Below are 26,097 nucleotides of genomic sequence, written 5' to 3'. Positions count from 1 at the left end.
ACAGACTGAGCAGGCAGGCTGCGTGCTCAGCTTTGGAAGTTGTTGCCTAGCTTGTGGTTGCAGTTGGTGTGCATGGGAGGGCTGTCTTGTTTCTCGATAGAGCTGAAGGAGATGGGGCTTGGCTTTGCCAACCCACAGATAAGGCTGGTGTGGGGTATTTCTTATGACCCTTTGTGACCAGGGACAGCTCATGGTGTCATTATAGTCTCATTCCCCCATCCCAAGAGGAAGCTTCTTGTTTAAAAAATTTTTTTTTTTTTTTTTTTTTTTTTGGTTTGGGGGAGGAGGGTTTTGTGTATGCCACAATTCGAGTGTAGAGTTCAGAGGACAACTTTTCAAGAGTCAGTTCTCTCCTGCCACATGGGTCTTAGGGCTCAAACTCAGGGCCTCGGGCTTGGTGGCAGGCACCTTTACCCACTCAATCATCTCAATAGCTATGTAAGTTCCATAAAGCTCCCACTCAAATAGTGAGTGCTCTGTTCTCCTGCAGGTGGTTCCAAGTTGCTTTTTCCTTCCTCCTTCAAGGTTCGTGCTCCGATGGTGGTCCAGCAGCCGCAGGTGCAGCCCCAGGTGCAGCAGGTGCAGCCCCAGGTGCAGCCGCAGGCAGCCGTGCAGACAGCACAGTCTGCCCAGATGGTAGCTCCCGGCGTTCAGGTGAGGGCCTTGGGAGCCCAGGGGTTCCTTAGTCATTAGTAGGTGCGTGTTGGCCCATGCATAAAGCGCTGTGATGAGAGTTCCGGTTGGATTAGAGGTTAAGTCGGTAAGTATAGGAATCCTCTATCGCTTGGACACGTGTACACACACACACGCGCACACGCGCACACACACACACACACACACACACACACACACACACACACACACGGCTACCCTGAGGCCCTCAGGGTGGTTGTCTCTGGTTATTGCTAGAACCTATTCGTTGTCTAGTGTGTGCTGTTTCTGTTTTCCTCATCTTTTCCTGCTGTATAGCACTTGGAGGAGATGCTTTAGAGAGAAAAGCTCCAGAGTTCCCTCCTACATCAGCTTCCCCTGGGGCCTCTGAGCACAGGAGGCTGAACTGTAGGGCAGGAACAGTAGTAGCTGTCTTTTTATGCTCTGGAATGTGCTACAGCAGGAGCAGGAAGAGAGCCATACCTTCAGGGCCTTGGGTGCTGTGCAAGGAAAGCATTTACATACAATGTCCCTATCACTGACAGTTCCTAGCCACTCTCTGAATATCAGACTTCAGTGGGATGCCAGCATGCAGGCCGCCTGGGCTAGCTTTTCTTGTGTCTGAGGAATTGGACAGCTAGGATCCTTGTGATTTGTGTCAAAGATATGCTTCATCTTTGTGGTGCCACAATTCTTCCCATCAAGTGGGCACACTGAGAGTCCTGATTTGGGGCTTAGCTAGGAGCTATGGCAAGGCTCTTGCTGGATCCTATCCAGAAAAAATGCTATGAGTGAGTACCCTGTGTACCCTCAGAAGGCCTGCACTGGTTGGTTCATGAGCCAGGTGAGTTCAGTGTCCAGCTGCATGGCAGCATGGGTTAGGTGCTTTAGGATGTGTCAGACATCATTTTACTCCGTGGAGGAGATTCCCCCAACAGCGTCAGATCTGGGATGAGGAGAGATGTTTAACCGGCCTCTTTGGTCACTGCACCAGCTGTCTTGGGTCCAGGGTTCCTGAACTACCTATATTCTGAGACGTGACCTCGTGTGAAATTGTACCATGATTTCCTGTGTGTGGCTTGGGGAACCTGAACACTTAGTGGGATTACAGTTCATTTCCCCATCAGGCTTCTGGTGGCTCCTTCTGTACTGTGTTGTGTAGAGGAACTGTGGCTTAGAATCAGCGCAGTAGTGACACAGTGACTGCCCTGATGATGGAAGCCATTTTTCTTGTTGCTTTATGACCCTCTCTCCACTGACCTGGGACTCTGAAGAGATAAACCTTTGCATCACTGGCTCAGCCCAGTCAGGAAGGGAGATTGTCCCCCTTCATCCATCTTGCATTGCACAGCAAGTAGCCATGGAAGGACAACAGATGCCACTGGTTTGGGCTGTTCAGATTGTTTGCTGGCTTCTTGCTGGAGGAAATGTGTGTCCTGTTGCTAGCTTTTGTCAGTCACCAGAGGCAGGGTGTGGCAACATGTCCTTAGTACTCCATAGTGAGCTGAGCCGCTGTGGTGAATACAGAGCTCCCTGTTGTCCCTTGCCCTTCTCTGCTCCTGTGGGAGTGTGGCCAGCTGTCAGCACAGTCACCTGCAGCATGCAGCTTGGTTGTCAGTGTCCCTTCTACCCCAGTGAAGATCACTGGCAGCTGCAGTAAGGCAGGCACAGGTCCTTCCTCATCAGATGGAACAATGAGACATTGTCTTACCTGGGAGTGGTTGACATTTTGGTTGATTTCCTCATGGAATTGGTTTTTGAGTACTGTGCCATCAGTGTTTTCAGATCAGTGTTTTCAGAAGTGCCACCCCCTTGCCTCCAGTGCCTTTTTTAGGCCGTGTGTGTGTTCTCGTTCGCGCTCTCTCTCTCTCTCTCTCTCTCTCTCTCTCTCTCTCCCTCCCTCCCTCCCTCCCTCTCTCCCTCTCCCTCCCTTCCTCTCTCTCCCTCCCTCCCTCCCTCCTCTCTTTCCCTCCTCTCTCTCTCCTATTTTTTGAGACAGGGTTTTTGTGTAGCCCTGGCTATCCTGGAACTCTGTGTATAGACCACACTGGCATCAAATTCAGACATCCACCTGCCTCTGCCTCCCAGGTGTCAGGATTAAGGGCATGAACTACCAGGCCTGGTTCATGTGTGCTCCTCAGCTCAGACTTCATGCCTTAGGAATCAGGCCTGCCACAGCTGACTATCTTTCTCCTCTTTCTTTTTGAGATTAATATAATTACATTACTCCCTTGCCTTTCTTCCCACCTTCCTTCATATTGACCTTTTTTCACTAATTGTTACTCTGTCTGTGTGTGTATGTAAATTCATGTATTTCTAAGTATCTCCTGTCTTTATAGTGTTGCTTGTTTATATGTATGTTTGTATGTTTGTATGTTTGTTTGTTTGTTTGTTTGTTTGTTTTAGGGGCTGATAATTTAGCGCTGAACAGTTGGTATGTTCTTCCCTGGGGAAGACTTACCTTTCCTGCTCCCAGCTTTTTCCAGTTGCCTATATGTAGGGTTGAGGTCTCATAGGCTTTTCCTCCACTTTGACATGTTCATTGGTGTCACCTCAGTCAGTTTACATTTGGGCAGTCATGTTGGTGAGTCTTTATAGGCATGGCTTATGCTGTTCCTAGGAGACACAGCCTCACAGCAAACTCCCTGACCTCTGGCTGGCTCTTACAGTCTTTGTGCCACCACCCCCCCACCCCCCTTCTGCAGTGCTCACTTAACCGTAGGTGCAGGAGAATTTTGTAGATGTATCCATTTGGGCTGGTTTCACAACTCTTCGTATTGATTGGTTGTAGTTTTCTGTAACAATCTTGATCTGTTGCAAAGAGAAATTTTTTGATAAGGGGAAGGACTACACTTCACTTACTCTGAGTGGTGGCGAGGTTCCCTCTTGTTAAGTGGGTCTTAAGCCCAACTAGAAAACCGTTGGTTGCTGTCAGGGTATGTATGCCGGTGCTGCACTCTGAGGGTTATCTAGCTGCCGGTCCTTGATACGGTTCACAGACATAACCAGGTAGGGCTGTTGGTTGTCTCTCTCCTTTGGAAGGCGTTACACAGTGCCTTCTGATATCATGAAAACTAGTCCTGAGACAGTGGGGGCATTCAGGTCAGTTCCAGTTTGGGGATCTGTGGGCTGTTTCTGAATAGCATGGTGTCTTCAGCAGTAGAGGCTTATTTTCCACCTCTGGTTGGGGTGGGTAATCAGGGGTAACATCAATAGGCTGTATGTTTGGGAATCTCTTAGGCAGCCCTGGCCAACAACTCAAAAGAGGGCTTCTTATGTCTGCTGTTGGTGTTTTCTTATGTGGTCTTTGGGTCTTAGAGCACTACAAGCTCAGATGAGAAAAGTTCATTAAAACTGTATGTGTTGAGATATATAGATATAGATATAGATATACAGATATAGATTCATTCCTGAGATTAACTGTAGGTTTTTTATTTTGTATCTTTTTTCAGTAAATAGTTAATATGATTCTTTGTGACTTTTTAGACATCCTTATTGTTATTTTACTTACCTCCCTCCTCCTTGTTAAAGAGCCCCTCCTTTCCCATTCCCCCTACCGGATAGGTCACTTGTATCCTGCTGTCCCCTTTACCCTTCTCCCACCTCCTTCTGTCTTACCTACGGTTTTGTGGGCTGGTTGGCTGGTCTTATTGCATTGTTCTGGCAGTATTGGGCAAAGGAGTGTGACTGGGTGGCTTGGCCATGACAAGCCCTTCTGAAGGGAAGGGCCCTGGAATCAAGGCTTCTTTGAAATCCAGGTTTCCTCAGTGGTCAGGAAAAGGGCTGTAGTTGTCTGATCTGTGAACCTTAACAAAGCTTTGATAACTGCAGAAAATAGAGAGATGTAAGAGAAACACCCAGAGCAGGAAGCGGTGTGGTATCATTTTTGGTTTTCTCATGTCACTGAAGTTGTATTGTCTGTGCACATTGATTTATTTGGACTTGGTCTCCTGTAGACCTAGCTGGCTTTTAACTTATGTATACTTGAGGCTGACCTTGAACTTCTCATCCTCCTTCCTCCGCCTCCTGAGTGTTTGGATTAGAACCATGCACCACCACACTCAGTGTATGCAGTACTAATGGAACAAACCTCTGGCCTCCTGAATTCTAGGCAAGCACTCTATCGTCTGTATTCCTAGACCCTGTGCAGTTTTATATATGATGTTTTCCACATTAATTGTGTGTTAGTGGCTTTCTGTTAAAATAAGAAAAGTCTCGAGGTAATGGGTGCATAGAGGAAAGGTTTATTTTGGCTCACAGGTGTGAAGGTTTCAGCCTACAGCTGCTTGACCCCATTGCTTGGTCCATAGTTTGGGTCCATAAGTGGGGCAGCTCATAATGACAGGTAGCATATTGTAGATCACAGCTGCCACTCCAGGCAACTGGGACATAAAAGAGACGGAGGGACCCAAATCCTGTAGTAGCTAATTTTCCTGTTGCTGTAATAAAATCCTCTGACAAAAAAAAAAAAAAAAATGTGACAAGGAATTTTCTGACTTATAGTCAAGGTTCAATGCATAATGTCGAGGAGTGGAGGTTGCAGAAGCTTGAAGCAGCTGGACACATTTCGTCTACAGCCAAGAAGCAGGGAGCAACTGGGCATGCTGGTGCAGACTTTAATCCCAGCACTCCTGGAAGCAGAGGCAGGATGATTTCTGTGATTTCAGGGCCAGTCTGGTCTACATTAGCAAATTACAGACCTACTAAGGCTACATAGAGAGACCTAGTTACAAAACAAAAGCAGAGAGTAGTGGACACTTGTGTGCAGATTACATTCTCCTGTTTATGTAGTTCAGGACTCCAGCCCATGGAGTACTGTTACTAACCTCAGTTAAGCTAGTTAAGATAATCCCTCACAGGTATACTGACTGGAAGCTTGTCTTGGTGATTAGAGACCATCAAGTTAACAACACTATTACTTTCACACACACTGGCCCAAAGTTGAGGCCTTAGCCCTTACTAACATTTTGAGCACCTTCCAATAGTGCTAACCTGTGGTGCGAGCTTTGAGAACGTTGTTTGCAGTGTTGAAGATGTTTAAACTTGGGCTGTGGTAATAAAATAAGCAAGTGCTCTACCGTTGAGCTGGAGCCCACAGCCAAGCTTCTAAGTACCCTCTGCAGGCAGAAACTCCTGGGGAGCCTTATTTTGAGTGACTACAATACTTGCTGCTGCTCTCAAGTATTGCCTTGTTTTTGGATCTTGAAGTAATCTTTTAAGTGTGTGGATACGTTCAAGACTGGTTTTTTGTAGTTTGTCAGGAGTGAGTCACAGCTGGCTTTGAGGGCCCTTGCTCGGTGGCAGTGAGTTATCTAATCAGTAGCTCAAAGACCTAGATTAGCATTTCCTACCTTGTGCCCACCTATTCTGTCAGTTTGCAGAAACCACATGCTGCAGCTTTGTGCATATGAAATACCACACACCACAGAGTAGGCCACCAGGCGGCTTCCATGCGAGTTGCTGGCATGGACGCACTAAGTGGGCAGTCCTTCAGCCTCATTCCTGGAGTGTACCTTCAGTAAAGGTATTCTGGTAGAGCCTCTACCCATGCTAGAGTGCTAGGTGTGGTGATTTGTGTGGTAACCATGGCAGGACTTTTCACCTGGACTAAGTGTTCTGGAAGGATCGGCCAGCCCCAAGATGTGGGTTTTCTGTGGCTCTCTTATCTCATTATACTCATGTTTCTGAGAGATGAAATCACCTTCATTGGAATTTTCTGGGGTCCGAAAAAACCCAGAAGTATGTCTCTATTTTCCTACACAGTGGTCTTTAACTTTCTGTTCTAGTAATATAAAACTAGGCAAACTCATAGGTGACAAAGAATTGTCAACCAAGTCAGACATTTGTCATGTATGCACACTCAATATAGCTGACTTAGAAGTGCTCTTGGACCAAACCTTGACTCAGAGGGCCTGTGTCCCTGTGAGCCCTCCCAGATGGTTGCCACAGTTGGGAACTGGCATTAGAATTCCTCTGCAGGTCAAAGTGTATGGAGAGGTATAGAAGAGTCTCCTTGACAGTAAGTTACACTTGGTAACTGCTCATTTGATCCTGTAAAGATTTTCAGTGGTTTTCTCTGAGGTTTCTGCCTAGGGGGGCAGGAGGGAAGAGCTTTCTTTGTCAGGAGTTCTTCATAAAGAAAACTAGTCAGGGCCTGGAGAGACTGCAGTGTTTTAAAAGCACTGGCTGCACCAGGAGATGGTGGTGCATGACTTTAATCCCAGTACTCTGGAGGCAGAGTCAGTCAGATCTCTGTGAGTTCAAGGCCATCATGGTCTATAGAGTGAGTTCCAGGACAGCCAGGACTGTTACACAGAGGAAAAACAAAAACAAGAAAGGAGACAAAGCACTGGCTACTTTTAAGGACCTGTGTTGTGGCTTACAGCCATGTGTAACTCTCTCTTCCATCCTCCAGGGACACTGCGTGTTCATGGTGCACAAACAAACATGCAGGGAAACACTCATGCACAGGAAGTAAAAATGAGTCTTTAAAATAAATAGAGCTGTAGAGACAACTTAGAAGTTAAGAGCACTTGTTGCCTCCTCCAAAGAGTATGGGTTTAGTTCCCAGCAATCACATGATGGCTCACAACCATCCGTAAGTCCACTTTTATGGGATCCAACATCCTCCTCTGACCTCTGCAGCTACCAGACATGTATATGGTACATATACATACATACATGTAGGCAAAAGTCATAAACATAAAATAAAAAGGAATCGTTAAAAAATTAAAAAATACAATAAGTTTAAAAACTAGTTAGAGGGAATGATTCCTTCCTTACGGCTTTTCTTGTTCCTGGAGACAAGTTGGCACGGTAGGCACTGGTTGTGATGGACCTCCCTAAGTGACCCCCAGTTCTATCAAGAACCCTGAAATACATTATCTTTTATCTCCCTCCCCCAGAGTAAACAGAGAGCCCTCAAACATTAGCCCTCTTTATGTCTGTCTGCCAGTCACCTGTTGGGGGATAGGCTGTTTGAGACAGCACCTCCAGTTTGACAACCACCATCAGAACCAAGGAGTTTGTTTGGCTGGCTGCAGAAGTGGTGAGAGTTGCCCCTTTCTTGGCTCTTAGGATATTCTCATTGGAGTCTTGTGTGGTGCCTGATGCATGCACCTGCTGTGTTTGATCGTGAGCCTCTGTGTGATGCCATAGTCTTCATAGGCCTCTCCCTCGGGGAGCCTTCTCTCTAGCACACTTTGCTGCACAGATTGAATCTGCAGTAAGGTCCCAGGCTGATAGACTAACTTATGAGTTAGACTCACTGAGACCTCCCAGGTCTCAATGGTTTTGTTTTTTAACTGGGGTCTTGCCATGTTACCCCCACTTATCTCTTAACTTCAGAGCTGAAGTAACTAGTAATTTGTTACTAGGTTTTTGTTTTGTTTTGTTTTGGTGCATAAGTTCTATACCAGGCCATGTCATTTTGTTCTTCTTTGTAACATTCTAAGTCCATGTAACCCTTGCTTTCCAGGAGTCAGATTGGGCTCCATCCGCCACCTCAGAACATAGAGGGTCGCCATCTTCAAAGCCATGACAATAACAGCCTGCCCTTGGCTGCCTGTATGAATTAAGAAACAAGTTAACCAAGGGAAAGGTCTCTGTTCGGCTCTGTCCCTGTGGAGAGCCCTTCCTCATTAGCAAGGAAGCTCCTTAGGAAAACCCCAGCCTCTCTGTCACCCATCCACATTCCTGCACACTTCCAGAAGCACCACCCCACAAGGCCAGATAGGTCAGTGTGCCTTGGGCTCCCTCTTGGGTGCACTCTTAAGAGAATGCAGTGCTTATTAGCAAGCTGCTGCTTCATTGGCACTTGACTTTGTTCTTTGTAAACCTGGCTGACTTGTCCTCTTTTCAAGTTTGTCCCAAGAACTTGGTCTCCTCAAACTGCCACCTGAGCAGTTTGCCACCACAGTCAGACCCTATGTGACAGGCCATAGGGTCTCTTGTGTCCACAGGTCAGAGGTATGTCCAAGACAACTACCACAGGATGCTAGCTAATAGAATAGAAAGGTCTGGCTTACTTTCTTGGTGTCTCTAGACTTGAGGTGCTTCCCTGAGTCTGGAGGCATAGAATGCTGGAACACATCGTCAAGCACCCCCTCCCCTGCACACCTAGGCCATTGACGGGGCCTCCCCTCTGGATCACTCCGTGAGGTTGCAGACACCCTCAGCTGCCATGCACTGCAGTTGTTGTTGCAATTACCTTGTCTGTTGTCCCTCTGTCCCCAAAGATGATCACTGAAGCCTTGGCCCAAAGCGGGATGCACGTAAGAGCCCGGTTCCCACCCACCTCCACCATGTCTGCTGGCCCGTCAAGCTCCATCTCTTTGGGCGGACAGCCCACGGCACAGGTATTTACAGATCGGGCTTCATACAGGGCTTGGCCCAAAAGCTTGGGGTTCCTCTGAACACCCCCATGAAACATACCTCTCATTGTCAGTGACTTTCTTCAGGGTGGCTTTCAAAGCAGCAAAGAAACACTAACTTTATTTGAGGCCAGGCCTTGCTGGTGTTTCTTTCCTCTCTGTCTCTGTCTCTGTCTCTCCCTTCCCCACCCCCCCCAACCCCCACCTCCTTTTTTTTTTATTTTTGTTTTGGCTTTTGTTTTGTTTTTTTTTTTTGACAGGATTTCTCTGTGGAGCCCTGGCTGTTCTAGATCTCACTCTGTAGCCCAGACTGACCTTGATCTGCCTTCTGAGTGCTAGGACTAAAGGTGTGTGCCCAGTTGTCCAGCTCTTGCTGATGTGTCGTGAGGGGCTTTTCCTCTACTGTAACTGTCGTACTTCTTTTGTTTTCATGGTAAAATAAAACAGAAGACATGGGCTGAGTGTAGTTGCCTAGCATGTATAAGGCCTGGGTTTGATCACCAATTTACATGTATAAAATTGAATGTGGCAGTCATTCTAGAACTCCTGAAGAGAGTTTGAAGCCAACCTGGACTGCCTGAGACACTAGCTCAGAAGAAAATAAACTGTGGCTTTCTAGGGCTCTGCTGTCTAATGCTATAGCACTCTGCGGCACCCAGCTCCTCAGGAGTACACACTGCTGTTGAACTGCACTGTCCAGGTCAGCTTCCTGGGAGGAGTGAGTCATCACCACATAGAAACTGAATAGACTGCTCTGTACACTTGATGACCTCATGGGAATGTGCTTAGTGTTACCGTCGCCCATACCTGCTCATTTATTTGCTTAACAGCATGCCATGTGCCAGGCGATGTTCAAAGATATCATCACAGGGCTCTCTCTTTTGGGGCTTTATTGTTAAAAACAAAACAAAACAAACAAACAAACAAACAAACAAAAAAACCCTGATAGCTGAAAGATCTTTAAAATTCCTTTTCCTACACAGGAAAGTACATCTATGATTCTAGCAGATGGCATCCCTTGAGGGCCCACAAATAGGAACTATCCTCTCTGCATAGTCAGACACAGTACACTTGTGTAGCTTTCTTCAAAAAGAGAGCCCTTCAGCTCAGTACACATTGGCTTTACAGGCTGGGTGGAATTGTGAGGGTAAGCCACTTAACAGCACAGAAGATTGTTTTTTGTAGAAACTAAAAGTCCCCAGCATTTTGAGGGTATGATGTATGTCAGGTCTTGAGCTAGGTTCTTCATGTAGAGTCCTGTGAGTTCTCGCTGTGGCAGGTCATCATTCCAGCACTTAGCTACGTTTACAAATGGGAAGGAGCTGGAAGGGAGCACGTTGAGGGTCAGAATTCAAAGTCAGACAGTAAGATTCTCAAACCCCTCAGCCCTGCTTTTGTTGCTGGTCTGACAACCTTGCTCTTTCTCCTGACTGACAGAACCTGTCTGCATCTTTGACTAGTTTCTGCATCTTGCCTCTGTGGAGTAGTTTCTGCACTGTCAACTGAGTAGGCCTTATGATCTATAGTACTTCCTGACTCTAGACGACGAGGAAGTTAGATGGGGGGAAGATCAATGCTAAAATAAATGGTACATGGGAAATTTGGGGTTAACCTCAAAGAATGCTGTGGCTTGGTTGATGGAGTGGTCACTGGTACATGCCAGCTTAAGATGGCCTCATCATCTCCTGGTAAGTGCTGGCAGGTAGGGCATGTGTCCTGTGTCCCTGAAGCTTTGGGCTCTGTGGTGAAGACAACTGCAGCATCGTCAGGGGTCTGCGTTGGCCAGAGCACTGTGACAGCAGAAAGATAGACAAGCACTGGGCTGCACTTGGATTTTTTAATTTTATTTTTTGTTTGTTTGGGTTTTTTGTTTTTGTTTTATTGAGACAGGGTTTCTCTGTGTAGCCCTAGCTGTCCTGGAACTCACTCTGTAGACCAGGCTAGCTTTGAGATTTCCTCTGCCTCTGCCGCCTGAGTGCTAGGATTAAAGGTGTGGACCACCATGCCTGGCTGGATTTTTTGGGGGGAGGGGGGTTGGGTTTTGTTTTGTTTAGTTTTGTTTAGTTAAGCACATTCACTTGTGCTTGTCTACTCAGAGGACAGAGGCCCTGAGAGACTTAAGGGAAAGATATCAGTGGAGAAACCCTGGAGGCCTCCCTTTTGGCCATACAGTATAGCTGTCTGATCTCAACTCTTCCTGTGAAGAACTCCCCACTTTCAAAAAGGCCAAGACAGCACCATTGTCTGTCTGTGATACTTGGTGAACGTAAGCAGGCAAGACAATGACAAGAGTGTTCCTTGATTCTCTGGTTGGGACTTCACAGTTCATGCTCAGTTCTGGGTTAGGAACATAAGTGCTAGCTGCGTGTAGATGGTGAGAGGGGAGCAGAATCTATGGTGCCAGCCTGTCTGAGGTTCTGGGGCTCCTTGGATTACCTTTCTTCCCCAGCTGGGGCTCCCCTGAGTTCCCATTTTCTTTGGCTGTCTAACCAGGTATGAGTTGCCTTGGTCATGGTGTCTGTTCACAGCAGTAAAACCCAAACTAAATTGGTATCAGCATAGTGGGGTTTTCCTGTGACAACCTGACCATGTTTTGGGGAGGACTGTGGAAGGACTTTGGAACTTCGGGCTGGAAGAGCCATTGGTGTTAAGAGCTCTGTGGGGTGTTCTGTAGGAGCTTGGAAGATAATGTTAAGGACAGTGCAGAAAATGGAGGCCTGGCTTGTGAAATTTCAGAGGGAAGAATAAAGACTCTTATCAGGGCCATTGCTGTTTTGATTGTGAAGATTCTGTGGTTTTGGTTAGCTGGGGCTGAAGAATCAGCTGTGGTTAACAAGATACCAGAACTACTAAAGTGAAACCTTTGCATTACTGGGACGATTGATGCTGGTTAGCTGGAGCTGGGAAGTTAGCAGTGATTAAGAAGAGACCAGTATGGGCTGGAGAGATGGCTCAGCCGTTAAAGGCTAGGCTCACAACCAAACATATAAGAAGAGACCAGTATCACTAGGGTGAAATCTTCTGGGAAGTGTTTCCTGAGAGCATAGAGAAGCTGTGTTCTAGAGGCAGCCCTGGTTGTACCTCGTGTTGGCAGCTGTACTTAGTAATGTGTAAGAGTCACCCAGGTGGTACTGGTTTTGAAGGCATGAAGGGGTCATGAAGAGCAGCTGAGGCTCAGCCCTGTGAGAAGCCATGGAAGGCCATTGGTGAAGGTTGCAGTTGATGGCTGAAGACTGAAGGGGTCATGCAAAGGAGTCGAGGCTTCGCACTATGAAGAGAGCCTATAAGAGGCTATAGGTGAAGCCTAGTTGCCGCACAAGACAGCAGTGTTTTAGAGATGCCAGTTACCATGAGATGACCACCAAGAACAGCAGCAGCAGTGGAGTACAGGCAGGTGGAGCCTAAAGACAAGGCATGTGCTACAAGGGGCAAAGCTGGAGAAGTGACCCAGGCCCTTGGAGGAGCCCAGAAGATTGTGAGTGGACCCCAGACATTGGACAGTTAGAGTTTGATTTTGCTTTTGATTATGACTGTGCCCTGAAATTCTCCCTCTTGAAAGACGAAGGTATTTTAGTGGAGCCCACAGTTAAGAGATGTTGAGTTGTAAAAAGACTGAATTTTAAAAGAGATTGGATATTTTAAAGGGATTGAAATTTTAATATGTAAGAATTTGTACAGACTGTGGGACTTTTAAAGTTATTTAGATCTTGAGGATAAATAAGAAAGTAAGGGTTGAGGCCTAATAGTGGTGTGTTTGTGTGTCAAGGGATCAATTGTACTGTCTGGTTTTGTGTGTCAACTTGATACAAGCTAGAGTTATCTCAGAAAAAAAGCCTTGAGGAAATGCCTCCAGAGATCCAGCTGTAAGACATTTTCTCAATTAGTGATCAAGTGGGGAGGGCCCATTGTGTGTGGTGCTATTCCTGGGCTGGTAGTCTTGGGTTCTATAGGAAAGCAAGCTGAGCAAGGCAGAGGAAGCAAGCCAGTAACATCCCTCCATGGCCTCTGCATCAGCTCCTGCTTCCTGACCTGCTTGAGTTCTAGTCCTGACTTCCTTTGGTGATGAACAACAGGAATGTGGAAAGTATAAGCTGAATAAACCCTTTCCTCCCCAACTTGCTTCTTAATCATGATGTTTGTGCAGGAATAGAAACCCTGACTAAGACACAAGGGTTCTATCAGAAGCTCTTCCCCTGAGGTGAACCACTCTGGCATTTGATAGCAGCTGTGATGTGCCCATGGATGTGGCCATAGGATGTGGTCTGAGAGCACAGCCTCCCTGTAAGAGTCTCCTTCCCCAACAGCAGAAGCTCCAGGAGCCAGCAACTCCCCTCCCACTCTGGTTCTTCCCCACACCCTGCTCTTGCTAGGTCACTTCTCTGTAGAGATAGTCTTTGGGCTGCTTCCTTATACCAGGAGTATCTGTGGTGCCTAGGACTTGAGCAGCCTCGCACTGGTTCCTAGAAGGTTCTTCTAGGACCTGGCGTTCCTGATCATAGAGGTGAAAGGTGCCTCGCCTTGGTTTGTTCTTACTGTTCTAAATCTTTCCACTGCCCCTGTCCTATAGGGCATGCCAGCTGACCTGTCCTGGGATAGCCAAAGAATTCAGACAGACCTATATACTGGGTCTTCTTCTGGAAGTCCCAGACCTAGTGAAATGCTGGTGAGGTTTGCTGGGGCACATGCTTTTTAAGATGGGTCTGGATGGGCCTCTTGTATAAATAGATTGCATGTAGTCTGGACTCCAGAGACCTTGAAGAAGAAGTTTCTAGACTGTTAAGGGAAAAGAATCATGACACTGGAGTCCAGACTTCCCTATAAGAGAGAGACTCTCTTGTCCCCAACAACATGACCCTTTGCCTGGGTCCATGTTCCATATATCCCAGGCTTCTCTGTCTCCCATGTTCCACTGGTTATTGCTCTTTTGTCTTAGACCACTGTAGCATTTCTTGGACAGCTGCTTTGACCTCTGCTATGTCCTCAACAAGAACAGATGGTATCAAAGCCCATGTCCTGTGCTCAAGTATGGGTGTTAAAGTAGAACATGAACTGTGACATGTCTTCCTACTGTATGGCCCTGTGGACCTCTGGGTGCCTAATGTAGACCTGAGTCTTAAACTATAGCCAAGGAACAGCTGCCAGGGAAAGCTTCTGCAACCAGTACTAGGTACAGGTAGGCAGTTGGGACAGACAAAGAGAAGGGGTTCCAGGGCTTCTTGGGAACGTATAAGTGGCAAGAACCCACTGTAGGGAAGGCCTGGCCAACAGGACAGGGCTTAGACCCAACCTTTATTGGTACCATCCGTAGTCTGCATGGAACCGTATGGTACTGGAACTTTGGGACACAGGATGAATCCAAGCAGGTTTTATATTGTGTGTAACATGTGCCTGCCCTGGTATCATGAGTGCATCCCAGGACTAAAAGTGTGCTGCTGGGTGTGGATAGGAGAGACCTGCACATGTGTTCATCCAACCCATCCTGAGCGCCTTCATTCAGGATGACTAAAAAATCAGTCTGCTAAGAAGAGAGGCTGGCATGACCACGCCACAGGCAGAGCTTGAACTCAGGCTCCTTCCCACGGGCAGATCTGGCATTGTCCAATCCACCTTTTATTTAAACTATTTGTGTGTGTGTGTGTGTGTGTGTGTGTGTGTGTGTGTGTGTGTGTGTGTGTGTAGGGCAGTGTCTATAGAAACCAGCAGGTGGCATTGGGTCCTCTGGAGCTGGAAGTAGAGGTGGGCGTGGGCTGCTCCAGGTGGGTCTGTGAAGTTATTCTGTGTTCTGAATGGCCAAGCAGGCCACTGTGGCAAGCCACATGTCTTCCGTGGCCTGGCCAGTGTGGGGTTGAGCAGGTGGAGAGGGCAGGTGTCCTTTTCCTTGTTGAATCTGCACCTGTTCTCAATTTGAGAAGCTAAGAGCCTACTCAGAAATGGTGTGGGAAGATGTGGAGGTGTGTCCCCACATGGCACCAGCGCCTGGTCCCCTGGAAGAGGCACCTGAGTGACTTGCTCTGCAGAACTGGCAGGCTGCTGAGCCATGAAAGGCAGGCTGAAGGGGTTGCTTGGTACACAGTGATTGACTCGGGTAGAACGGGGGGCTACCTTGGATACTTAGGAACCTTTGGAGTTGGTATGGCCTCTAGGGTGTCCCAGGATGGCAAGATACCAACAGGCACCTGTCTTCTCTGTCTAGAGCTCAGTCATACCCTTCTTTGATGAAGGCTGGGAGTGTACACACCCTGTGCACACACCCTGCCCCTTTGCTTGGTTCTGTGATGTCAGCCCTGGAGTTGCTAGCTGTGGTCTGAAGTACACTGACAGCAGGGGGCCATCGCCGGCTCTGTGACGGCGCCAAGCCTCTGAAGCTGTAGGTGCTCTGAGTCCAGGGGTCTTTGATAGCAGTCATTCACCCCTTCAAGTCAGCTCTGCCAGACTAGACGGGTGCTGTGGAGTTGGTGCAGTGCCACTCATGGATGTGCGTGTGGCTCCTTGGGCACCTTGCCCCAATTAGGATCAGGTGAGGCAGCAGCCTGCACATGCCACAGCCACTTTGACCTTAGAGCTGTCCTCCTGGGAGACCGATGAAGGCATAGAGGAAGACTGGGCTATCGAGGTGGGGGGGGGCTTTACCGACCCTCCTTACACACCAGTGCTTGAGAAGCAGACCATTACCATATCTATACCAGCCCAGAAACCTGAAATCCTGTGGGCCCCCACCAAGGAGCCAGGCTGCCCACCTGGCCTTTCTTCTGGCCCCTTGGATGCCATGTGTTGTGTGTATCCAGAGATGAGGCGTGTGCCTGGGTGAAGGAAGTCGGGGTGGATAAGATGGGAGGTCTGAGCAGTGGGGTTTGTGAAGGTGTGTGCAGCATGAAGCTGGCTAAGTCTTTCCACTTCCAGGTCAGCCAGAGCAGCCTCACCATGCTATCCTCACCGTCACCAGGCCAGCAGGTGCAGACCCCACAGTCAATGCCCCCTCCCCCACAGCCATCCCCACAACCTGGGTCACAGCCCAACTCCAATGTCAGGTAGGCTGCTGGGATGCATGGTTTCCCCAGCCTCCTTTACCCCATTTGGCCTCAGGGCTGGCATCGTGTTCTGGCCTCATACCTGCTTTGTTCACTTGGCTGCAGCTCCGGCCCTGCCCCATCTCCCAGCAGCTTCCTGCCTAGCCCCTCACCACAGCCCTCTCAGAGCCCAGTGACAGCACGCACCCCACAGAACTTCAGCGTCCCTTCCCCTGGACCTTTAAACACCCCTGGTAAGTTGGGCCTGGGCTGGGTGGACAGCTTCACAAGGTGCCTAAATCCCCTTTCTCCTCCCAAGGGCTCAGATTGTGTGAAGGGCTCAGTGGAACCTTCAGACCTCTTGTGACACCTGCCCCACAGTTTGTAGCCATCCATCTTACCCACCCTGTCCCCTATAGTGAACCCCAGCTCCGTCATGAGCCCAGCTGGCTCCAGCCATGCTGAGGAACAGCAGTACCTGGACAAGCTGAAGCAGTTGTCCAAGTACATTGAGCCCCTGCGACGCATGATCAACAAAATTGACAAGAACGAAGGTAGGCTGGCCAAGAGCAGGGTGGGGCCGGATGCCCAGGGCCTGTTCTTAGTGTCCCTTTCTTTCCCAGACAGAAAAAAGGACTTAAGTAAGATGAAGAGTCTACTGGACATTCTCACTGATCCCTCTAAGCGGTGAGCACTGGCCCAGGGCCTTGGGCAGGGCTGTCGTGCCACAGCACTCAGAGGGTCCCCAAGACATGGTGACGGTGTGGGTCTAACAAAAGGTCCAGCAGCTCTCTGTGACCGTGCTTGAGGCTCAGATGACTTTACAAGTAAGGTGTACGCAGAAACTTCCACCCTGCCTACACCTTTCCAGAACCCACCTTTCAACCCTGTTCAAGGATTTGTGGTCCTCACACTTTGACCTGTGGTTGTCATAGCCTGGCTCCTGGGTCACAATGCTAGGTGCTAGCTTGTAGTGTCTCATCCCTTCAGCTGCACATGACAGGTTAGCCGAGTCTGCCCTGGACTCTTCCTGACTACCCACTGGCCTTTGGCAGACAGCTTTGTCTCACTCACCCCGTGGGCTCTAGGCCCAGCTGTAGCTGTGTGCACTAGTTGTATAGATGAACCCAAATGGAGCCTGTGAGAAGCTCCCGGATGACAGTGAGCTGCCAGGCTTCCAACTCCTACCCACCAGCCATAAGATGCTGCTAACACTGGTGTTCGGGGCTGTACATGGGTGTGTCTCCACACCTGCCGAGTGTCACAGCTCAGCACACCTTAGGTTCTGCTGTCCTTCAGGAAAGTCCTCCCAGATGTCTAGTGGCCACTGCAGAGTGGGCCTGCTACAGCTGCTCAGTCTTCCAGGCCTCCAGAGGTTAGATCCTTAGAGGCACAGGGCCAAGATGTGTTGAGAGCTGGTCCTGATGAGAATGACGCCTGCTGGGGCCGGGCTGTTCTGAAAGAAGGTGGTGAGGTAGCTGGGATTCTTGGGATGGTTTCAGTGTCTAAGGCCCAAAAAGCTACCAGGATGGTGGTCGGGACAAGAGTTACCTACCCTGTCCCTCCAGCAGAATGTCAGCTCATGTGGCTTCCCTTTAGGTGTCCCCTGAAGACCCTGCAGAAGTGTGAGATTGCCCTGGAGAAGCTCAAGAATGACATGGCAGTGGTGAGTGGAGGCCAAGGACCCACCCTGTTGGAAGGAGTTGTTAGCACTGCTAAAGGCAGGGCCTGACCAAGTCTAGCCAGGGGGATGTGGAGGGGAGAAGTCACTCTGCACCCCACCTTATCCCCTGCATCTGCAGTCGTGTTCAGGAGAGAGGCTGCAAGGCTGGGAATCCATTCCAAACCAGCCGCCAGTGTGTGCACTGTCAGGGTGGAGGCTGTAGGCGAAGCCTCGGGAGCATGAGCACTAAGAAAGACCTGAGCCTTGGAAGACTCCTCAGAACAGATGAGGCCTTGAGCTCATACCACTGACCCTGTTCTGTTTTGTCTCTAGCCCACACCTCCACCACCCCCAGTTCTTCCAACCAAACAGCAGGACCTGTGCCAACCACTCCTAGATGCAGTCCTGGCTAACATCCGTTCACCTGTCTTCAACCATTCCCTGTACCGCACGTTTGTGCCAGCCATGATGGCCATCCATGGCCCACCTATCACGTATGTACACTCAGGTTGAGTCTAGTGAGAACCAGCAGCCCAGAGGCTGTGTAATCACTTGGTTCCCTCCCTCCAGGTCCCCAGTGGTGTGTTCCCGGAAGCGCAGGTTTGAGGAGGATGACCGGCAGAGCATACCCAATGTGCTGCAAGGTGAAGTGGCAAGGCTGGATCCCAAATTCCTGGTGAACTTGGACCCTTCTCACTGCAGCAACAACGGTACTGTCCACCTGATCTGCAAGCTGGGTGAGTGGCCAGGGTTGGGGGTAGGGCAGTTTGCCATCCATGCTGGAGGCCCGTCACCAGGGCCTGCACGCTCACAGCTTGTCCTATGCTCACATGGCCTGCTCACTGCTGCTCTCCCTCACTTGTCATTCCATGGGGTATCCCTCCCCCAACTCCCCAGATCCCCCAGTCCCTGACCCTGTACATTTATCTATCTTTCTCCACAAAAGTAACCATGGTCCTGGGGCAACCATTGGCAGCATCCTGTCTGCACAAGGTGTTTCCTGCCTTTGGAAGCCTGAGGACATGAGAAGCCTCTAGGTCTGTAGCAGGCTTCACTGGAATGCTATAGAGTGTAGAGAGCAGGGGTGAGGCGGGCAGGGTTGTGTTGGTGCTTGCCAGGCTGTCAGTCAGGTCACGTGAGCAGTTTTTGTGTCACAGATGACAAGGACCTCCCTAGTGTGCCGCCATTGGAGCTCAGTGTGCCTGCTGACTACCCTGCCCAGAGCCCAATGTGGATCGACCGTCAGTGGCAATATGGTAGGTGAGCCTAGAGAAGCCATCCAGGGACCCAGTGGACAGATAGAAGAGCCACTGTGTCCTCTGCCCTTTGCCTACAACTGCTCCAGGACACCTGTCAAGTGGGGGAGGGCAGTCAAGTTCATGACATTCCTCTGAAGGTCTACAACGTGTCCCAGGGCCACCAGCAGGAACTCATGTAGGTCTGTCTGTGTGATAGTCTGTTAGGCGGGAACAGTACCTGGGTTCTGCTGTCACATAGCAGAGCCCATCTGGGGCCCTAGACCCCATAGAAATCCCAGCTCTTAACTGAAAAGTTTGACTAGAAGATCTCACCACTGTAGAGTGCAGGACACGAAGCAGTGGTGTGCCTTCCCAGAAGTTCTCCAAGAGCCAGCCCTGGCGGCTGCTGCTTTGCCAGGCTTGGCACTCACAGTTGCTGCTGTGTTGCAGATGCCAACCCCTTTCTGCAGTCAGTGCACCGGTGCATGACCTCAAGGCTGCTGCAGCTCCCTGACAAGCACTCGGTCACAGCCCTGCTCAACACCTGGGCCCAGAGCATCCGGCAGGCCTGCCTCTCAGCTGCCTAGCAAACTTGAACTTCCGGACAGCAGCAGCCCTTCCGGCTGAAGATCTCACACCGCTTACCAGACATTACTAGGTGTTGGCTTCTTAGAGGGCCTGGGTTAGGTTAGCTTTCCTGCTTTCTCCTTTCTTGGGGACCTGCCAGCTGTTTCCCCATTCTTGTGCACTACTGACCGGGCAGCTGTGGAACTGGCTGCATGAGGGCCTGGGATGTTCCCCGGAAGATTTTCCACTGTTTTTGTTTTGTTGGTTCGTTTTTTCTAGAGATCAGCCCCACCCCCTTCCTAAGGCCATGCTTCTTCCTACAGCCTTTCTGGGCTTCCATGTCCACTCAGCAGCATGAGAACTCAGGGTCCCATCAGAGCATCTCTGTGTTACAATGCATTGTCCTCATATCTGGAGAATGCGGAGGGCATAGGGAACCCTCACTCTGTATACAGTTCTCCAGTCACACTGGGGTTCAGGCTGTACCTCCTAAGGCATGTGAACACATCACAGGAATACGGAGGAATCTAGGGCACAGATTTCAGTTTGGAAGAAAGGGTGATAAGGCATCTCTGCCTCCAGCAGAACCTCCACTGTGTGGGCCTCTTCCCAATCATGTGAGGAGGAGAACCAGCTGGGGCAGGGGGCGTCAGTACTATGAGACACAGGCAGCTAGCCAGATACTGTCATTGGGACCCACCAGCCTCAAGACCATATTCTCTTATTCTCTGTACACCACCAAGAGTGGGGGAAAGTTTCCTTCAGAATGCTGCCAGATGGCACTTGCCTACTGGGTGGCAGTGGGTAGCACTCTGGTGAAAATAAGTTCCCCTTTTTATATGTGCACTACTCTGTCATATGATTCTTATAATAAATTTATTATTCCTGTGTTTGTCAGGAGTTTCCTGCATCTACCTGTTTGCATGTCCCCCTGTCCATCTGGGAACGTTGGACTTGATCCCCTCTCTGACATCACAACATGATTCCTGCCCAGGCCTGGTCTGACTACTGAGAAGTGGGCAGTGGTGTGAGACCTGTGCTGCCAGAGGAGTAGGCACAGACTGACCTTCCAGGGGTGCACAGCTGTGGACGGCAGGTCTCTCAGTTGTCATCCTGTGAGGCCTCAAGCAGTTCAGTCCAGCATGACTGTTGTCAGTAGCATTGGGTGCCCATGTGCCTAGTAGAAGGCAGCCCTCAGGCCAGCTGGCCCCAGAATGCCATTTAGAATAGCTGGTGCACACCACTCCTAGGATCCACCAGCCTTGGCTGCCTAGATAGGGCACTTCCAGAGTAGCAGGGACGCTTGGCTTAGGAGACATCTGATATCCGTGAAAAAGGACTTGGAGAAACAATTTTTATTTTCAGTCTACAGGTAGAAGGGACAGTAACATTCTATTATGTGCCTTTGCATAAATGCAGGAATAGTAAAATAGAGAAAATAGTCTCCTTTCTGAGAGCAAGTGCTTTTATCTGTCGTGGGTTCTGTCTGTCTTGGAATTGCGTGTGGCTGCAAGATAGGGTTGATGTGAGCCGCTATCAAGAGAGGATGGCCGGGCTCCAGGGCGCCGGCTCAGCAGCACAGAGCGGTGCAGGCGGCGACTCTGCACCACTTGCAGCCTTTTCTGCCGCTCAGCAAAGTTGTTTTTCAGGCTCTGTTTCAACGCAGGCAGGATGCCACGCTCTGCAGCAGGCATTGGGCTCAGAATTAGGCTAGGGTGGAGGACAAGATAGTGTCTGCCAGCTGCCTCAACAGTGCCCTGCACCAATGGCTGGGCTGGGAGCAGGCCCTGCCTGGCTTTTTCTCTGAGCACCCTCTCCTCCTGTCCCTCGCTCCTCCTGTAGCACCAAGCTGTGTCGACACCCATTCCCTGTGCCTGGGACTCACCACTTCTTACTAAGGCTCTTGGCGGTGACCTTGGGGAACTGCATGGAGTCCTGGTCCCTGAGAAAGGAAGTTAGCTGTGAGGCCCACACCCCCTCTGGGCTGGGGCAGGGCGCTGGACACAGGGCACTCACTTTGGAGAGCCCAGCCCAGCTTCCTCAGCTGCAGCTTTGGGCCTCTGCTTCCCTTCCAGGAGTGACTTGAGGTGCCGTAGCTGAAAGGCAGGGAGAGACGGGGTGGGTACAGTGTCCTGTGCCACAGGCATTCAGGGTCATGTGCCTGCCCAGGGCCTCACCTCCTGGGCCTGCAGGAGGTTGGCATTCCACAGCTGACGGATGATCACCTCACACTGCTGCACTGTGGTAGGCTTGCGCAGGTGCGGGGGCAGGCTCATTAAGCGGGCCATCCCTGTCCCTTGCCGACCATGGCTGCCCCCCACCAACGTGGCCCCTGAATTAGAGGCCTCTGCATCCTCGTCTCTGAAACATTACAGCAGCCCAGAGGCAAACTGTGGGAGTGGTCTAATCACCCACCCACCACCTCCCTGGGGCAGCACCCATGCCTGCCAGTGTGGAAGAGGCCCGTTTCCATTGCCCACTAGCCAGGGTGCTCTGGAGCCAGCTGTAGCCTGGCTCTGTCTCTGCCCTCTATGTTGAAGAAGCAACCAGCTAGCTGCCAGGCAACCCCATCCAGCTTGTTTGTTGCCCAGAGAAGTTCTCGGAACTGGGACTGCAGAGTGTGAGCCTGTCTGGTTACTTCTGAGGAAGCCCGTGCCTCCCACAGACAGACTGATGAGACACAGGCAGCCCAGGAATTCAGCTCTGGTCTTGGTTTGGGTTTTAAAGGCAGGTGACTTGCTGAGGCTAAAAGCCTCAGGAGGAAGCTCCAAGCCCGCCAGGACCGCATCCTAAGCTGAGACCCTGGTCGCCCCTCCAGCCCTCTGCCAAGCAAACAGAAGACCAAGTCACTTTGTGTCTCGGTCTCTTCTCTAAGAAAACAGTAACTTAGGGGTTTCCGCTGGTCCCCTGTAGGTGAGGTTAGCCAGGGGTCTCTGCAGGACTCCCAGGAGAGAGAGCAAAGTAGTACCCAGCATATGGACAGCAACCTGGCAGCTCCCTGAACCCCATTTTCATCATAATGGAGTCAGGTCCATCAAGATGGAAATAAGGTAGGCTGCTGGTCCCAGGGTGGAAACCTATTAAGGGTAAGCTTGGGGCCCTCAGGGTGCAGGCCTGGTCCTCAGGTGCAAGCAGGCCTTACTTGGCCTGTCCCTGAGCCCCAGGGACTCTGTCCAGCTTGCTGCTGTGGGACAGGGCAGCACTGCTGAGTGACTGCTCTTCCAGGTCTGTCTTTTGGAGGGCGTCAGACTTCAGCTCTTGTTTCTTGAAGGAGCTGGGCTGGGGCCTGGTCTTGCCTTGAGAGTTGGCTGCAGGGCACACCAACAGAGCTATCACTAAAGGCCTTGGGAGCCACAGACCCATTCTCTAGAATCAACCAATGTCCCCAAGAGGCCCTGACCCTGTATCAGTTCCCTCTGCTGTACTGAGCACTCTCAGGAGGGCTGCAGAGAAGCAAGTGGAGTGAAGCCTGTGCCGGCACCGGCTGCCTGGGCCAGAAAAGCCACAGTGGGGGCTGCTGCCTTCCATTTGGGGCAGAACAAACTAGGGGCCTGGCATCTGGCCTGCTGGTCAGCTGGGGCTGCTGCTAGTGAAGTTGTGTGCCCTCCCATAGGAGCTGGTGGGGGACAAGTCTGTCCCTGAGATGTCATGGGTAGGGCGTGTTTGTCCCTGAGATGTCATGGGTAGGGCGTGTTTGTCCCGGAGATGTCATGGGTAGGGCGTGTTTGTCCCGGAGATGTCATGGGTAGGGCGTGTTTGTCCCGGAGATGTCATGGGTAGGGCGTGGGGCCTTTGGTGGAGCACATACCCTCCTCCCAGGAGAAAAATGGGGAGAAGACTTGGAAGGTACTTGAGTTCCTTTGTTAAACGGCTCAGCTACTCACTCACTACCCTACCTGGGTGGGCCTGCTACATCATCTGGCTGCGCTACACTGACAGCCAGGCCTTGTCTTGCTTGTAGAGCGTCCCCTCAAGGACTCCTGGCCCAGTCTCCTTCTTGGTTGTTTCTGTACATAGGATATCAGGGCCACCCCCTTTTCGAGAGAGAGTTTTCAGCTCTCGGCCCCCTCCCGCTGACTGCCCAGCCTGGGCCCTGGCTCACCGGACGTTGTGGAATTGGAGGCAGACTTGCCAGAGTGAAGGCTCCAAGTGGAGGTGCTGCCTGTGGGGAAGATGCAGGGCTCAGCCTGAGAACCGGCTTCTGCCTGCTACCTGGCACTCCGTGCTCAAGCAGGGCTGTGTTCCACACAGGGAGTATGCTAAGAAACACCTCACTCAAGTGTAAGGAATCAGTGGTACAGGGCTGGGGACCCAGAGACAGGCACCACAGCGGCCATCAGCCTCCCAGGGGATGGGGCTGCCCAGGCCACTCCTATCTCAGGAGCTCTGCTCCATGGAGGGTGCGCACCCTCCTCACTGTCCCTACTACACAGACCTCATGCCTTTGGTGTTGAGAGCAAGCCAGCCAGCTGTGGCTGAGGAAAGTGCCAGCAGTCCAAGTGCCCAGAACTGATCCCTTCTGGGTTAGCATGCAGGGCTCGGTGCTGCCAGATAGGCATGAGTGATAACTTCCTGCAAGAACTGAGTCCTACCTTTTTTCTGAGGCTTCTCATTCATGATTAGCTTGTAGTGGAGATCTGAAAGCAAGCAAATACTCCTTATCATACTTCAAAACTAAAGCCACTCAGAGCACACGTGCGGCCTGTTCTTCCCATGGGTCCCACCAGCTTTTTCCACCCCAGTCTTTACCTCAGGCATCTCAGACCAGAAATGCGTCTAGCTGATCCCTGTCATCCCCAACACCTGCAAGGTGCCCATCCACTAGGCCAGGCAGGGGCAGGGCTGCAGGCTGCTGAAGTGACACAGGATGGCTAGCCTTCCAGGAGCCCCTGGCAATGGTAAATGGGGTGTGACATGGGCCTGGCCAGTCGGACGTGGGGTGAGCCTCAAGCAAACAGCGTCCTAATGTAGTAAGATGCCCAGTGAGAGAGTCATTGGCAGTCCAGGTAAAGACAGCACCAGAAAGAGGGAAAAACCGAGGCACAGGCATGGAGTGGGAGGAAGCAGAGGAACCCTAGCTGAGATGTAGATGTGAAGACCACAGTATGTCTTAGGGTAGCCTGAAGTTCTGGGTAGGCCAAGCTTTGGGGGTGGGGAGCATAAAGGGGTGCTCCGGCTTTAAGGGATGTGAAACAGCATCCTGGCAATCCCTAAAATCTGGATGTGCTTAGTTGGTGACCATTCACTGGAATTTGTTGTGCTGTTTAACTTCGGCAACGGTTTTAAATAACGAGCTGGACCACACCCTACCCTGCACAGAGTGCACAGTGCTCCCCGCACCTGGAGACTGTTCAGAGTTGATGGCCGTGACCTTCAGGTTGTAAATGCTGGGCCAGCACCCAGAGGCTCACCCTTGTTCTCCCGCTTCAGGTGCTCGATCTCCTCGTGGAGTTTGACTAGCGTCTCCGAGTGCTGCTGCTGTAGGAACTGCAGGCTCTTTTCCAGGTCCAGGATCCGCTTCTGTGCCTCGCTGAGCCCGAGCGGAGGCGGCTGCGTCCCCGCGTGCTGCAGGCTGGCGGGAGGGCGCGGGCGTAGGCGGGCCGCACCCCGGGAGCCTGGGGCCGCGGAGCTGAGGGGCCGCGCCCCGGCCGCCAGCCCGGCCCCGCTCATGAAGGCGTCGCCGCGGCTCAGTACTGGCTGCTGGAGCCTGGCACCCGGTCGCCGTGGGAACGGGCGCGCCAGAGAGCAGGGTGGGCGGGGCGCGCCGCGCCGCGGGGCGGAGCCTGTGGCCGCGTTCGGCAGAAACCAAGGCGCCTAACTCACGAACCCGTCGGAACCGTAGTTCTAATTACAGTGCTCTGTGTGCGGTGTGTGCGTCCCTGTGCGTGTGTGAACGGAGACCAGCGCTCGACGTCGGGTCTCGCTCCCCACCTCATAGCTTTTGAGAAGAGGTTTCGTCTTGTAGCCACAAGCTGGGCTGGGCTGTGAGCTCCAGGATCTTCGCATCTCCCTGGCTTCCAGAGCTAAGATCCCAGGTGTGTGCCTTCCCTCCCCACTTCTCATGTGGGTGCTAGAGACCCGAATTTAGGTCCTCCTGCTTAGGCAGAAACCACTTTACCTTCTGAGCCATCACCCCCGCTTGTACTTTTGAACTCGGGTCTCACTCTATAGCACAAGCTAGTTTGGAATTCATTGTGTAAAACCGGGATGTCAAAGCACTGGCTTTTAAAGTGAGTCTTAGGCTTTGATTTTAATAGTTCAAATTTTTGGATACATAGTAATAGCTTCAAAAACCTTCCAACACTCATAACATCTTTGTGGGTATAAATAGAAAGGGGGAGAGGAAACTGTCTGAACACACACAAGAGCTGGCCAGTGCACTTCTTAAATCCCAGTACTTGGAGACAGAGGCAGGCAGATCTTCAAGAGTTTGAGGTCAGTCTGATCTACATAGTTCCAGAACAGTTAGAGAAAACAAAACAGTCAAGAAAACAAAAGCCCAGGAGGGGTCTTTGAAGGAAGTGCTTGCTTTTGCCTAGAGAACCCAGCCAGCAGGATCTGACAAGAAAGTCCTAGCTTGCTGGGGTTTAGGTTTGTTT

The 26,097-nt window shown here is 50.8% G+C and overlaps 2 protein-coding genes across 17 annotated transcripts in view; one reads left to right on the top strand and one right to left on the bottom strand.

The window, feature by feature from the left end:
• The window catches only part of Med15 (mediator complex subunit 15), a 70,615-nt gene extending 50,207 nt beyond the window's left edge, over positions 1–20,408 (top strand). For 4 of the 13 annotated variants that reach the window (XM_076942579.1, XM_076942576.1, XM_076942581.1 and 1 more), the window contains 12 exons: positions 526–654; positions 8,889–9,008; positions 13,591–13,686; positions 15,924–16,051; positions 16,157–16,284; positions 16,450–16,584; positions 16,654–16,717; positions 17,630–17,696; positions 18,027–18,187; positions 18,264–18,430; positions 18,851–18,949; positions 19,382–20,408. In XM_076942579.1, the coding sequence (XP_076798694.1) occupies positions 526–654; positions 8,889–9,008; positions 13,591–13,686; positions 15,924–16,051; positions 16,157–16,284; positions 16,450–16,584; positions 16,654–16,717; positions 17,630–17,696; positions 18,027–18,187; positions 18,264–18,430; positions 18,851–18,949; positions 19,382–19,518 (1,431 nt within the window). In that variant the 3' untranslated portion in view covers positions 19,519–20,408. The other 9 variants (XM_076942583.1, XM_034515062.2, XM_076942585.1 and 6 more) reach the window with 6 other exon arrangements.
• Positions 20,409–20,838: 430 nt separating this feature from the next.
• Ccdc74b (coiled-coil domain containing 74B) lies at positions 20,839–25,209 on the bottom strand. Of its 4 annotated transcripts, XM_034515498.2 has the most exons (8): positions 24,910–25,204; positions 24,091–24,135; positions 23,601–23,660; positions 22,641–22,806; positions 21,676–21,859; positions 21,515–21,594; positions 21,384–21,440; positions 20,839–21,208 (listed from the first exon to the last, which is right to left on the bottom strand). In XM_034515498.2, exons 1-8 carry the CDS (start codon positions 25,166–25,168, stop codon positions 20,965–20,967), a joined length of 1,095 nt encoding a protein of 364 aa, XP_034371389.1. In that variant the 5' UTR covers positions 25,169–25,204; the 3' UTR covers positions 20,839–20,964. The 4 variants fall into 4 exon arrangements, with proteins under 4 accessions (XP_034371389.1, XP_076798702.1, XP_076798701.1 ...); XM_076942587.1 differs by lacking the exon at positions 21,676–21,859 and having other exon boundaries at positions 20,839–21,179; positions 24,910–25,206; XM_076942588.1 differs by lacking the exon at positions 21,676–21,859 and having other exon boundaries at positions 21,068–21,208; positions 24,910–25,209.
• Between the last annotated feature and the right edge of the window lie 888 nt (positions 25,210–26,097).

Source organism: Arvicanthis niloticus, chromosome 12, assembly GCF_011762505.2.
Source record: "Arvicanthis niloticus isolate mArvNil1 chromosome 12, mArvNil1.pat.X, whole genome shotgun sequence".
NCBI lineage: Eukaryota > Metazoa > Chordata > Mammalia > Rodentia > Muridae > Arvicanthis > Arvicanthis niloticus.
Note: the sequence above shows the minus strand (reverse complement) of the source record. Positions and strands in the feature narration are given on the sequence as shown.

Bases quoted from the DNA above. Each gene is read 5' to 3' on its own strand.
- Ccdc74b (XM_034515498.2), bottom strand. From the start codon at position 25,168: ATGAGCGGGGCCGGGCTGGCGGCCGGGGCGCGGCCCCTCAGCTCCGCG. The intron at 21,441-21,514 runs GTGAGTGCCCTG...TTCCTTTCTCAG, and splicing joins GCTGGGCTGGGCTCTCCAAA to GGACCAGGACTCCATGCAGT. The intron at 21,209-21,383 runs GTGAGTCCCAGG...CCTCCACCCTAG, and splicing joins AAGAGCCTTAGTAAGAAGTG to CCTAATTCTGAGCCCAATGC.